The 14,921-nt window shown below is 38.9% G+C and overlaps 1 protein-coding gene, 1 long non-coding RNA gene and 2 pseudogenes across 2 annotated transcripts; 2 read left to right on the forward strand and 2 right to left on the reverse strand.

Moving 5' to 3' along the window:
- Positions 1 to 365: 365 nt before the first annotated feature.
- Positions 366 to 1,548, reverse strand: LOC122069479. The gene is made up of 2 exons (XM_042633500.1): positions 978 to 1,548; positions 366 to 742 (listed from the first exon to the last, which is right to left on the reverse strand). The coding sequence occupies exons 1-2, from the start codon at positions 1,546 to 1,548 to the stop codon at positions 366 to 368; spliced, it is 948 nt and encodes a 315-aa protein (XP_042489434.1).
- Positions 1,549 to 4,706: 3,158 nt separating this feature from the next.
- LOC122069471 lies at positions 4,707 to 6,877 on the forward strand. Its single transcript, XR_006137460.1, has 3 exons — positions 4,707 to 5,001; positions 6,366 to 6,698; positions 6,805 to 6,877. It is a non-coding gene; the product is annotated as an uncharacterized LOC122069471 (long non-coding RNA).
- A 151-nt stretch (positions 6,878 to 7,028) lies between these two features.
- LOC122069480 lies at positions 7,029 to 9,681 on the forward strand (annotated as a pseudogene).
- Positions 9,682 to 10,525: 844 nt separating this feature from the next.
- LOC122069481 lies at positions 10,526 to 12,688 on the reverse strand (annotated as a pseudogene).
- Between the last annotated feature and the right edge of the window lie 2,233 nt (positions 12,689 to 14,921).

The following is a 14,921-nucleotide window of genomic DNA, read 5'->3' on the forward strand; positions in this document are numbered from 1 at the left end:
GGGCGGAATTTGTCCAGAGAGGAAGCACCTTCCACTTTAGGGATCAGCACCAAGAAATTGTTGTTTATCCCTCTAGGCATATAACTGGAGCTAAAGAAATGGCGAGTTGCAGAACATACCTCCCTTTCAACAATATTCCAGCATCTCCTAAAAAAAGCTCCTGTAAATCCATCTGGACCTGGAGAGCTGTCCGGGTCGAGCTCCCATATTGCCTTCTTTATCTCTTCATCACCCGGGATAGAATCCAAGAAAAAAATATCGTTTTGTTGAAGAACCGTGGGAATGGAGTCAAGAAGGTCCACATGATCTATAGTAAGGGTGGCTTTGTGGACATCCTCATAAAATTGCACAATGTAGTCTCCCATCTATTTGTGACCTTCCACAATGGTCCCATCTTGTTTCTTGAGGTATCTAATGGTATTTCTAATTCTTCTCATTTTTGCAGACAAATGGAAGAATTTAGAATTCCTGTCCCCCTGCTTCATCCATCTGATTTTAGCCTTTTCCGCCCATAGCTTTTCATGCAAATCCAAGGCTTTAATCAAAGAAGTTTTTGCATCTGCTTCCCTAGCAAAAGAGTGGTCATCTAACCCGTTGGCTTCAATGTCTAACTGCACCTGCTTTAAATTTTTTTTTGCATCTTCAAGAGCTCTATCAATGTTTGGAAAGGAGGTCTTAGCCCAGTTTTTCAAAACTTCTTTTAATTTTTTCAGCTTGAGCATGAGGACGAAGATAGGGTTCCCTTGAAATCCATTCACTCCAAGATGAGTTAACCACAGTCTCAAAATCTGTATGGTCTATCCAAAATTTGTGAAACCGAAAAGGGGCATTAGTCGGTCTCTGAGACAGAGCTGAAGTGACCATAATAGGGGCGTGATCCGAGGCAATTCGATCAAGGACTGTTTGGGCACAATCCTGAAATCGAGATATCCATTCGTCCTTACAGAAGCTTCTATCCAACACTGCGCTAACATTACCTTTGCGGCGGTTGTTGGACCAAGTAAACTTCATTCCAGAAGAAGGCACTTGAGCCATTACACAAGCATCAACCATGGCTCCAAATTCAGCTGCCGACCCCATACTGAAGTTGCCTGGCCCTCTCTTCTCATGAGATTGCAAGGTTGCATTAAAATCACCCATAATTGCCCATGGAGTAGGGGACTGAGGAGAATCAGCCATCAACTTCATCCACAAAGATCTTCTTTTAGCTCTAAAGCTACTCGCATGAACGAAAGAGATCTGAGCAGTAATTGAGTCCGATGTAATAGTAACCGAAATATGCTGCTCTGACTCAGCAATAATTGTAGGAATATTTAAATTCCTCTTCCAAACTATCCATAAATTTGGGGCCTTTCCGACCCGAGTATTATGAATAAAATTGCAACAGAATCCCAATCTATTAAAGAATAAATTAGGGAAATTAGTTACCTCGATCATTGGCTCCGCAATGCAAAGAATATCAGGATCCTTTTCTTTCACAAGTACACGTAAGGCGTTCTTACCAGAGGCCTTCTTCATACCCCTGATATTCCAGAAGAGCAGCTTCATAATGTCACTTTTTGGTATGGGTCTGATGAGCCGACTTGGCTGTCTGCTCCTTTTCCATAATAACTTTTCCCTTCCTTGCTGCCGCCTCCTCTGAGCGTAAAGCATTATCAATAGCAGCAACCTCTGGATGGTGAACAATAGCACGACCTCCCACCAGCTGGGTGGGAGGAAGGCCCTTTACGACATGCTCGGACACCACCCCTTCCTCACCTCTACCGCCTCTGCCACCTCTCATTGATCCTCGACCAGCATGACCTCCATGGTAATTAATATTACGTCGAGGCCTTAAGTTCCAAGCTGCAAAAGATTCCTCCAAGTGGTTTCCAGCCCTTGGAGTAGCATCATCCTCTCCCTGCTCGCTTCCTTCCAAAGAGTCAGATTCCCCGTCGGATACCGTATTGATGTGGTCCGACCCATATTCACCCTCACCCAATGGATTATCCACCATATTTGGCTCCAGATCCTCCCTGCACTGATTATTGTTAGAATTCGGCCCTCCCAAATTCTGTGAAAGGATATTTCCATAGTTAGAAATATTCTCTTTGTCTAAGTCAACCACCAGATTTCCCTCCACAAGGCAATTCATATCCCCATTCACTGTTTCCATAACCGTAGGAGGGAAATATTCTCCTACCAATCTGGGACTCCTCACACGGCTGGGGCTGGCCGCTTTTGTAGTCGACCCTTCTCTCCCAACTCCGGTGAGGTTACCATGGACATGATCATCTGCGACAAAACTGCCATTATTCTGGGCAACAGGCTTTCTTTCGTCCCACTTATCGCGGCATTGGTTGGCCATATGGCCCAGTTTTTTGCATAAGGTGCATCTTGAGAGATCGTCCTCATACATCACCCGCTGTTTGAACCAGAAAATGATGTTTGTACCAGGTTTCTTTCGTTCCACTTGGATCTCCTCCACCCTGGCTCCGACCAACTCGACCTCAACGAGGACTCTGGCGTAGTTGCCCATGGTGCCATTCAATGTTTTGCGATCCAAAGCTATAGGCCTCCCTGCGGCTTTGGCCATTGTCAGAAGGATTTTTTCATGCCAGTACTCCATTGGGAGTTCAGGGAAACGAACCCAGACTAGTTTAGTTTGGGTGTGATTATCATGGATACTAAATTCTGGCCTCCACCTCTGAAATCTAATCACCTGAGTCCCAACTTTTATGGGTCCTCGCCTCCATACCGATGACATATCCCCCTCCCTCTCAAAGCGGAAGAGAATGAAACCCTTCCCTAGAGGAGCAAGATTAACCTTCCCCTTCAAGTTCCATAACTTTGCCGAATCACGACGGATATCATCCATGGAGATGAATCTGAAATTCACCCTTCTGATTAGGGAAAAAGAGAACGTTTGAAGTTTCTCTTCATAGGCCTCTTGTGGTACCACCACCTTAGTCAGAGGCCCAGCGCGGATAGGCTCTGGAAGGTCATCCACATATGGCAACCCCTTCATTGACACAGCAGCATAGGATCGACGACCTTCAGCATCTCCTCCAGGACGTTGGCCCCCCATTGCTGCACCCTCCAGAGGCCTGAACTCCTCAGGCACTATTTCTCTAGGATCCTCTACTGAAGCATAGCCATGGTTGGGAGCAAGGCTCCAGAAATCAGTGATCAACCGTTGTTTACTTCTATCCGGTGGCCGGCCTCCGGCAGGGACAAAAAATTCCGGCCCAGTTTCCAATCTCTCCTCTTCCTCTCTCATCGTCCTCTCCCAGTTTCCACCATCTAAGCTGTTTTCTTCTTCTTGTCTTTGATCACTATGCTTTCCTATTGAATTAGAAAAAAGTTACAATAACTAAAATTCTTTTTGAGTGCCCAAATTAATAGGAATTGAGACCAACCCTATAGAATTTTATTAATCAAGACAAAGTACATATGGTTGGAGCACCATATGTACTTTAGGCCACCCTTAATTTTAAATTTATTTAAACAAAGTGCAAAAAAATGAAAATACATTTGGTGAGTCTGGTAGAAGGCACATGCAGCCTTATCTACAGAGATAAAAACAACCACTCGGATTTACTTCTCTCCTTTTTTTTTTTTTGGTGGGGGGGGGGGGCTGGTGTTGAGGGGTGGGGGGGGGTTGGTGGGTGGGTGGGAGTCTTTATGTAGAATTCTTAGTAATCTCTACTTTGTGGATCTCTACATTTTTGGCCGAACGTGCATTTAATGTTTACTCTTTATTTTCTACCATTACACCAAGCTTGCTAAAATTGATATATCATTTTGCTATGCTTTACATTTGACAGGTTAAGGATATATAAGTTAAGTTACAATAGGAGTAGACGGTGATGTAGACAATATATCCATAAAATTTTTAGCACTAGCTGAAAGGACCAGAATTTCTAGGTGGCCCCATCTAGAGACTTATTTGAGAAGACCATATTCCTACCATGTGGCATGTCAAATGGGGATGTAATGTTTGTGGACAAGTGGATTAGGTTCCCCCCCACTCCTACTTGGAAATGATAAAATTTATCTGCTAATTTGAGTAGTAAATAAACAATGTTTTACCTGTACAAAACATGTATAGATAGGGTTACTAAAGTCAAAAGCCACAAAACTCACTAGTAATGAAGAAGTATAAGCCACAAGTTTCCTCCAAAACCATAGATAGTAATTTATTTACATCAACTACTATTTTTTAGCCAAGTTTCCTATTGAATGGGACAACAAATTTTTGGGGAGAGGTAGACCCCAAGTTCTCTTGTTCATATGTGAAGTTTAACCTCAAGGAGTTTGCCAGTGGATAACTCAAGCATTGAAATATTCACGATCATAGAGATGACATAGAGGGGGCTGTATGGATTATTGAGATATGCATGGACAGAGGGTAAAAATTTGAATTTGAACTTTAAAATTGACACCTATGAGTTCATACATTTCTCTGCCATATCCATCATTTTAAATATATTATATTTTCTTGCTTCTATTTTAAAACTTATTTGTTGTCTTATTTATACACTTTCACTAAGCCTTTTTCTTTCTTCCCTAGTAGAGCTTGCCTATACTATGGTTATAACTGAGAACTGTGATGTATATAGTTTTGGGGTACTAGCACTAGAAACAATTATGGGAAGGCATCCAGGGGAGCTCATCTCATCTTTAACGTCACTAGTTGGTCAAAAGATGTTGTTAAGGGATATGTTAGACCCATGCCTCACCTTTCCATCAGATCCAAAGGTGGCGAAGGAAGTGATTTCTGTTGTGAGAATAGCACTTGCATGTTCACGTAGTCACCCACAATCTCGTCCAACTATGCATCAAGTATTAGAAGAGCTACTTGTTATCCGACCATCATCTATGGAGCATTTTCATACAGTTTCTGTAGGTGACCTAAATGATATTGACGTGCAATAATTGTGATCGAAGATTCATTTGACCTACAGGGGATTGAGGCGATTCATTTCAGACTACACTCAAAATTAAACAATAGTTCTCAAGGTCAGCCTTATGTTAATTGCTTCTTCTTCTTCTTCTTCTTCTTTTTTTATTTTTAAATCCAATGTTTAAACTATATAACCTTTTGGGCTTTTGATAGGGATGGCATGGCTGAAGTTCTCATTGTAGACCACACAACTAGTCTTTATTTCTTTGGAGGTGTTTCTTTTTTTAAAACATTTTTTTTTGTTTTTTTTTGCTTAAGGTCAACAAAGTATATGTATTAAGAATGAAATAAAGAATACAGAAAACAAACCTAAATCTTTTCTGAAAACATTTGTAATTATGAGTTCTCTATTTTAAAATATATACTTAGCATTGGTAGTTATTTATTTTAATTTTACTAAATGAGGTTTTGCTAATGTCAATTTAATTCATCATGATCCCTTTCTTAATTTGGAACTTAGAAGTGAAGTTGAAGGAAGCCACAAAGATTCTTTTGTTTCAGCCTCATGTTGTAGTGACAATTGGCTTCAAGGGGTTCTCTTTTCAACTCCTTAGACAATTATGTGTTAACATTCGACCACTTTTCTTTTGTAGTGAAATAAAGACTAAAATTTTGGTTATATATGATATTGAGGGAATATGAAGAATTCAAGGTTCAGATATATGGGTCAGTTTTCATGGCACAAAAGGTTCCCAAAGACGGTTGGACTATGCAAGATGAAACACCATGGCCAGGGACCAATATATTGGATCATCCAACTAAGGTGCTATTCTATTTACAATAGCATGATCTGAGTACCATTAATAGCAGGAGAGCTGTTAAGAGCATGCCTTTCTAGTTGGTTGATATGTGTTAAAATACCATAGTTAACCTAGAACGTATTCTTCATAAGAATGTTGTCTAGCTTAGTATCATTTCGTCATGATTTTTGTGCTTGGACGGGGGATCCAATATGTATAATATTTGATAAACATGTTTCTGTCCTTGTAGTGCATTTATACACAAAATGTGTTATCTTTAAAATGTCTGCTTATGAAGCATTTTTTTTTTTCTAAAACTAAACTTCATTTAAGGACAAGAAAATGCTAAAGTAGTTGGGATCCATACTGGTTCCTTTGTTTCTCAACATATGACTTATGCAACAGATATTTCTTGGACAAAATGGTGTTCGTGATACTGAAGGAAATGAATTGCCATGTTTGGTTTATGTTTCTCGAAAGTAGCCACCGGAATTTGATCACCACAAAATAGTTGAGGACATTAAATACTCTGATAAAGCCCAATCTTATTTCTTCAGCTGGCACAACTTTTTTATTTTTTTTATTTTTTTATTTTTTTTATTGAATGTGAGGGTCTTTGTAATATTCATTTCCAATGCACCTTATCTTTTGAATGTTGACTGTGATTATTATATAAGCAGGATGTGTTTTTGGAAGGCAAGCATTTTATGGCTATGATGCCCATGTAAAGAAGAAACCTCTTAGAAAGACATAAAATTGGTAGTTGTGTTGTGGTTCTTGGAAGAAGAACAAAGATTGTGAAAAAAGATATAAGGGGACAAAAGGAAATATCTTCGACATAAGCATCCTACCCCTGACTTGGCATGACTCACATTGGCTCATATAATCAAATTAATGTAGAAGTAGTTGAGTTGTGGCACCTGAACAGAGAACTCCTGCTGCAGAAGAGGAATCTCGCATGCCAACTTTCTTCTGGATAATCCCAATTGGCTGTCGTTGCAGGGGTTTCTAAGGTAATAGTATTTCCATTGCTATAAAAAATTTTGATTGCCCTTTGCATGTTTAGATATATCCAACTTTAGTATTATCTTGATGAATAGTTTATTTTGTTCTTTGCAGTGTGATTAGATGTCTACTATAGGAAGAGTGTGAGACCAATTGAGATTGAGGTTTGTTTTTCTGATTTTGTCCAACTTAAAGTATTTTCTTGATGGTTTTTTCCTTAATTTTTTAGAGAACGGTAAGTGTTCATAGTGTAAATGCCTTTTCAAATTTACTCTCACTCTATGCTCTGCAACTATGTCACTTCTAATCATGTATCTTTATTTTCTATTACTGTTACAATGTCCAACATATCTTCCTTCTACAAGTTTACGTGTTCAAGTATGGTTTGTCACATGACGTATTTCGTCACTATGATCTTGAGAAGTGTTGGATACCTCCTCATGATCAAAACTTGGCTTCTACTTGGCAACATGTAGCTGCAATCCCTAGTAGCGGCCAGGGGACAGCTAGGGGAACGGAATCTCAGGGTTAGAGGTTTGTAAATTTATAGTGGTTTTCGAGATTTGGGACTTTTTTGAGAGGTGACACTGATGCTTACGCATGAGTTTGTTCCTTTCGTTCCTTTTCCATTTTCGTTTGATGACTAAAAGGGTCAACATGGTGGTGCTTTGTTTGGAATTTTGGATTTGTGATTCCATTATAGTCAGCAAGGTTTTAGTATATACAGTATCGGTATATGTATCGGTACTATTTTGGAAATTATTCCTCGGGATATTTTGGATATCAAAGTATATTTTGGATTCAGATCCTCCCTAGTGGCATAGGATGCCCAGAGCACATCGATGACTTGGAGACTAGAGATGCTCGTGAAGTTTTCACCACTATAAGGTCTGAGAAAGGTCATAATGTACATGATTTTAACCCTTCTTTACCGAGAGACTGATGGTGGATCAAAATTTTTTATAGAAATTTCAAGGTAAAATGGTCTAATCTGACTTGATATAGTGATTTACATACCTGGCCTAATGCTCCTTCAAATAACAAATTTCCCCTTCTCTAACTCTGGTTGCCAATTTGGCCTCTCCCTATAGACATCGCATCCTAAATTGTTAAATCAGCTCTTGGATACATATTGATCGCCCAAATAGCGATTTTGAGAGATGGGTTCTGCTTGAACATGATTGAGACACCTCTGTGTCCTTTGAAAAGTTGTGACCAACTTACAGGAGGCTGTGTGGGATGCTGATATTGTGATAAATGGGTTGCCATCAACTGAAACCCATGAGGTGTTTGAAGAGATCAGTAGGTATTGGAAGGAAAGAATCACTGTTCCCATCATCATTTCTCTGTCTAAGGGTATAGAAGCTGCATTGGAGTCTGCCTCGCACATAGTAACACCCTCACAGATGATTTTTCGGGCAAGTAAGACTTCTATTTTTCTTAATTTCATCATTTTTTTCTTTGATTTCAATGAATGATCTGTTTAGACATGTTTTATAGCTTACATTTTAAGGTCCTTTGTTGAATTCACCAGTGGATTTGCTTCTGTTGCTCTGTGGGAGCAACTAAGTGCTTCTTATGGTGCCTGATTTTGTGAACACCCCTTGTTTAAGTCTAGTGATAATCTGAGCCTGAAGACTGCTATATCTGTGTCTATCTTATTATAAATTAGAAGACACACTGGCCCCAAAAAAAAGGAAAAAAGAAAGCTTTGAATCAGAATTGATAAAAATGATTCCATGGCGCTCTCTTCGGAGGCATTTCTTTGATTGAGTGGTGAGTTAATGAAATCTCAGTCCTCTCTTGGACAAATGGAATTGGTAATATTAGAGACTTCTTCCATTCACCATGGGGCTTCCTACTCACTGCATGCAAAGTCGATATAAGTGAGCTTATGCTTCTCCAATTCTAATCACAGAAATGCTATGGTGGTCATAGGCCATGGGGTACCCCAGGTGTGAGAATGCAGTAAGATTCATTGAAGTAATGATAATAATCAATAGCTTAATTTATTTCCTCTTAACCTGATTTCATAGGCTTATAGTAGTAGAGATTTATGATTCCATATCTAGAGAAATGTGACTAGTATTGTCTAATCTACATCTTGACACATCAAGCACTTAACTTAGATGTGATATGTAGTTGTCATTCCTTGAGAAATCTCAAGATTTTGACATCCTCCATTGTTAATTTTTATCATTTTTATCCCTCTGCATAGGGAAATTTATTTGCTACAAATTATTTTCTTTGTATGTTGATTCTGTAAATCTTGTCCCTCTTGTGTGTCCTTTAACTTCAATTTCCTTCTAACTGAAGAACAAATGTGTGCCCTGCAGCTGGAGTGCCCATGGAGAATACACTTTACCTTGGAGGACCAAATATTGCATCAGAGATCTACAAGAAGGAATATGCTAATGGTCGAATATGTGGATCTGAAAAGTGGAGGAAACCACTGGCTAAGTTTCTGAGGCAACCTCATTTCATTGTCTGGGATAACAGTGACCTTGTAACTCATGAAGTTTTGAGGGGCTTAAAAAATGTATACGCTATTGGAACTGGTAAGGTTTCAGTCTCTAATTATTCTTGACGGGACTTATCTAAATAATGAACCAAAACCTTGTGGATCAAACATGGTTCCTGTTCCTATCTGTCAATAGAAAAATGGGTTTGTTATTTCTAGAATCATTAAGAACAATTATATGTTTCAGAATTAACTTTATAGGATCACCTTCTTGAATTGGTTGAACAAGAATGGTTGCTGCTCTAGCCAATGAGAGTGCTACCAGCAAATCAGTATATTTTGCACATTGTACATCAGAGATGATATTCATTACTCATTTGTTAGCGGAAGAGCCTGAGAAGCTTGCAGGGCCTTTGCTTGCTGACACTTATGTAACCGTGATGAAAGGTCGCAATGCATGGTGTGGTCAAATGTTAGCCAAGGGAGAATTAAGCCTAGATATGGGTGATAGCATCACAGGCAAGGGAATGATTTAGGTATGGATCCTGGTCCTAGTTCTTTCTTGAGTGCATCTATTCACATGGTATGATGTGTTAGTCTTGTACAGGTTGACTCTTAAAAAAGTTATAGAGGGCAGACCTAGTGCATGATGCTCCCACCACTGCGGAGTTTGGGGAGGGTCATAATGTACACAGCCTTACCCTCAGCTTCACGAAGAGGCTGTTTCCCAACTTGAACTCGTGACCACTAGGTCACAATTTTGACATTATAAAAGGGTCAATGCTAGTCCATAAAAAAATAATGAAAAAGGAATGGAGCCTTTTAGCTGATGCTATCATATGTACGTATCCAGTATAGACATTTTGGGTGGTTGATATTATTTTTCCCCTAAAAAAATTCTTCCCTATTTAGGTTTAATATATGAAGTCATGATTACCAATCTGCAAGTGGCCCAGAATTCTTGATCAGTTGTCTTTTGTTTCAGTAGCTTCTAAATTTATATGTATTACAAAACTTTCATTTGGGTATGTATAAATAGTAACTGCCAACAAGATGGTCCATCCTACTTGGTGCATTAGGATGGAAAACTAGAGATATAAAATCTCTATTACACAACCATGTCACTTCATTGTGATTTACCTGTACGAGTCATCTTGGATCCTACATTATTTACCAAATGGAGTTAGGAAGTTATACCAACCTGGCTAGTTGTGCCCACATTAAGAGATGGATATCATTGGACTTTAACAAATTCAAACTTTTTCCACACATGCTTAGTTTTTCTCTTGTGCACATGACCCCCCCCCCTTTTTTTCCTTCTTTGTTTTTCTTATTTACAACTGAATCTAGAGTGCTTACTCTGCCTTGTATTGCTCAGGGAGTATCTGCTGTGGGCTCCAAGGTTCTGGGATTTGACGATGGCTCCTCCTCCCTCAAAGAAGTCGAAGTAGAAGAAAAAGAACAGTGGTGCCTCTCGACGATTGCCTGCATTAATGGAGGCCATTGTAATCCTTGCATGGTGTCGAAATCTAGGATGTGGATGCATTCTTGGCCTTCTGTAGCTTCTAAGATGGCTTCATTGGCGGTGAGGTGGCTGAACCTTATGAAGGGAGTGATTTGGTTGAGGTAGAGATATTATGATTCCACCGCCTCCCAGTTGAACTCCAATTCCATGTCCAAGTCTTGAGCAACAACACCACCACCAGCACCACCAGCGCCGCCGTGCACCCAAGAACCACCGCTACCTCCGGTTCTCATTTGATGATGGTGAGGAGTTGGGGCAGCGGTGGTAACTGAAATGGAGGCAGCTGTGGTAGTGGCCGTTGTTGGCAGCATCAGCAAATTGTGGCTTAAGGGGTGCCGACTTAGGCGGAAAGAAAGGGCCCTGGCGAACTGATGCACCGATCTCTCAGTGGAATCGCCGTAAGGGGAAGCATTGGAGGAGATGATGGAGACTAGGCATTGAGCGGCGATCCAATCAGATTGAGATACTAGCTCCGCGTAATGGATCAACAGTTGCCACGTGTTCTGGTTCGATGGACCAGAGGGTAAGTGGCTGTGTGATGCTAAAGGAATCTGATTCTGGTTGTTGTGATCTGCGGGTCGCCGTTCATTGCCGAAGCCGCTACAGCTGCTCTGAACAATCGCCGGTGGTCCAACAACTACAATTTGGGAGAAAGGTGAATTAAGTCTTAGAATGGGGTCCAACAATTACGATTTGGGTGAAAGAAATATTAACTTATTGCAAGGGTATTTTTGGTACTTCGTATTTCATAACGGTATTTTAGTATTTAAAATAAAATATAGTTGTTGACATCAACAAATATGGTATATTCCTTAACAGTGACTGACGATAGGGGGTCTAAGGATAATTTGGTGAAACAGATGGGGTGGTCTTATAATTGTGGCATTCTCCAGGGGGTGGCGAGGTAAATTTCCCTTAAAATAAATAAAGTTTATCAAACACCATTCCCACAGGAAACGTTTCCAGAAACAAGGTTTACCAAACACCTTCAAATCCGTTTCTGTTCCCAGAAATGGGAATTTATGTTTCTGTCATTTCTTAAAAAAGAAACGGTAGAAACGCTATCAAATGGTGCCTGATCGTTACCAAAAAACAGAAAACATTTAAGATGGGCAGTGGCAATATTGCCTTGTATGTGCTTGTAATTAGAGATTCGTATATAAATAGAATTAGAATTTCTTACTCTCTTTGGTTTGATTTCTATTTGTATTTATTTGACTTATTTTTATTTTTACAAGTCTTTACATAATTTATAGCATTTAATTCTATTTATAATAAATTAGAATAAATCACAAATAACAAATATTACTCTCAGGCTATTTGTGATTTGTAGCAACAAATCATTTATGTTGATTTTTACTACCTTAAATGAGTATATGTGCTAAATTATTCAAAATCAATGGTAAATATGTAACTTCAGTATGTTTTATACTTTTCCAATAAAAATCTCCGAATCCTTTCATCTCTCTCGCTCGAAGCTCAAAGTCAAAGGTGAAAACTGAAACCTATGTTCTCATTATATAATCTATTTTATAAATAATAACCAAACGAATAATATTTGTGGTCCATAAATTAATGTCACAAATAATTTCTAAAAAATATTTAATAAATACAAATAGAAATCATACCAAAGAGAGCCTTACAACATATCATTTTTTTTTTCCTGATGAATAACAGCATATCATTATTCCACATACACCCAAACAACCTCACATAAAAAGAAAACTCCAAACCCATAGGACCCATATAGATTGACTTGCCATAAAACTGCTAGCACAATCCTCATTCAGGAAATACATACAATTAAACAGTAAGAAAATTTATAGTTTATCTGTTATTACAACAAAATTATATCCAATTATGTTATTCGATCGCCACCCATTAGCCAATACACTCACATTAATTATTTGGGAATCCAACACATGATGCATCTTCACTACCTACATTGGAGTTATTAGAACACCATGCATCTTCAGTGATGAACTGCATCCATGCATCATCTTTATCTTCATCTTCAACACATGACGATGATCCGATTGGCACATCTGGTGACATAGTTTCATAATCATTGATTATCCCTTGAGAACTCTCAACCAGTGGTAGACTGCTTGGCCCTTGTTCTTCAATTTCACCACATACACCATTCTTCTTGAAAACGTGACACAATGCATAAGTATCCTGATATGAATCATATATAGTTAGTCCAATACTTAACATATATGTACACTTCACATGACAATTGTGCTGTGCAGAGTAGTCTCTGTCAGATTTTGGCATATCTTAAGATTATATTCTTAATTCTCTCTAAAACACATTATTTACTTTTGATATTTTCTCTAGCAGACCCATATCCTCCATGACCCATATCCTCCATGACAAGTGTGCTATGCAAAGTAGTCTCTGTCCTACTTGAAACCAAATAAAAAGAAAATTAATACAAAGTGGTTCACGAAGGTCTTTATACAGTTGATTACCATTGCAGGAAATAGAGTCTTCCTCATATTAGGCTGCTTGATACTATTAATTCACAGCCTATCTAATATGATATTGAAAAATGAATTCTTGTGTTAGTTACCATTATGTCTGATGGACTAAGTAGGATTGTCTCTCTCCTCTATTGGTTCTATCATTGCTAGTAAGGGTAGGTAGATATAGTCCTTTTTGGCCAAAATATGAGATTTCTGTAAGCTTCATTTGATGTAGATGCACCTGCAATTACTCCAACTGCCGAAATTCCAGGCTATTATCGCAGGAATTGAAGCTGCAAACCGATTTGGAGTGCAGAGTTTATGGGTTGAATGTGACTCAGTCACGGTGGTTCGTCTTTTGCAGAAAAAAAAAATCCCTTGGAAATTTCGGCAAAGGTGGATTAATTGCTTACCCTACCTTGAAAGGGTGGAGTGGAAGACCACGCACTGCTTTCGTGAAGCAAATTCTGTAGCGGATTTCTTGTCAAAGTCTGCCGCTCGCTTTGAAACCTCTCTGCCAGTGACATCTTGGCCGGCCTTGGTCAAAATGGACCTGGACATGGATGCCTCGGGTCGTCCGAGATATAGACTGCTATAGCTCTAATTCAGTCACAGCCTATCTAATAATCTCAACTCTTTGTGGAGGAGAGTTGGCTGATGGCTTTTTCTGCTGATGGCACTGCTCTTCTCCGTTTAATTGTCTATATTTCGGTTGGGTGTTTTATCCCTTCTGTATTATATTTTTATCTCCTTTTTTAATACAAATGATATTTTAACGAAAAAAATACTTGGTTGGACCAGCATGACCGGCTGTGGAAGCCAAGGGCCAAGAAGAACTGGTCCAACCCAGATTTTTGTTCTAACAAGGGTTGGAAGTAGTTTAATTTAATATTAAGTCTTTTATTTTTCAAGTCATTTATTTTTCTCAAGTTTGTTTTGGGTAGGATACCTATGAAGTAGAGTCAGTAGTGTTAGAGTCTAAGTAGGAGTTTCATTATTTTCTTTTAAATACCTACATAAACTCAATGTTTCAGTTTTAGAGTGAATTTAATTTTAAACTTAGTCAATTTGTGCTTGGTGTGTGATCCCCTTCCCCCTCTTATGCGATTTTTCCTCTTCTTCCTAAGACTACCCCATCAATTTGGTATCAGAGCCGAAGGTCCCCATTCCTTTCTTTCCTTCCCTCCCCCATTCTCTGTTTTAGTTATAGAGACTGAAAAAAAAATAATGACTTTGTCTTCTCTGTGGAAAGAATCGACCCCTTCTATCCCAACCCCTTTCTTTTCTCCCAAATTCCTCTGATCAAGCCCTTTTCTAAGGGGATTGAGGCAACAAAAAGAAAAAAAAATGAAAGAAAGAGCATTGTAGTAGAGAGAGAAGAAAGAAAGGGAAAAAAAGAGAAGAAGATAGAATCAGAAAATAGAAGGCGGAAAAGACAAGGAAGAACAGAAGAAGTAAAAGAAATAGTCGAGAGAAGATCGAACCAGAAAGAAAAAAAAAAAAAAAGGAAAAATTTGAATTTGTCTTCTCTGGAAATATAGCCTCTTTCTGGGAAAAAAAAAAAAAAAAAAAAAAACAGACTGAGAGAAGAGAAAGCAAGAATAGAAAATAGAAGAAGAAGAAGTAGAAGCAGAGAAAGTAGACGAAGGAACAGAGAGAGACGAAGAGGCATACCTGGTTTCCATCGCCATTGCTCACCTCAAATCCTGCCGCTAATTGCTCCCAATCTCCAATGTCTTCAAGGAGAGATATTTCCTCTTGTCCGTAATCCAAAACC

Source organism: Macadamia integrifolia, unplaced genomic scaffold (assembly GCF_013358625.1).
Source record: "Macadamia integrifolia cultivar HAES 741 unplaced genomic scaffold, SCU_Mint_v3 scaffold624, whole genome shotgun sequence".
Lineage (NCBI taxonomy): Eukaryota > Viridiplantae > Streptophyta > Magnoliopsida > Proteales > Proteaceae > Macadamia > Macadamia integrifolia.

Coding starts and splice junctions, on each gene's coding strand:
- LOC122069479 (XM_042633500.1), bottom strand. CDS start 1,548: ATGAAGCTGCTCTTCTGGAATATCAGGGGTATGAAGAAGGCCTCTGGT. Junction 743..977: donor GTCCAACAACCGCCGCAAAG/GTAATGTTAGCG, acceptor ATGGATTTCAAG/GGAACCCTATCTTCGTCCTC.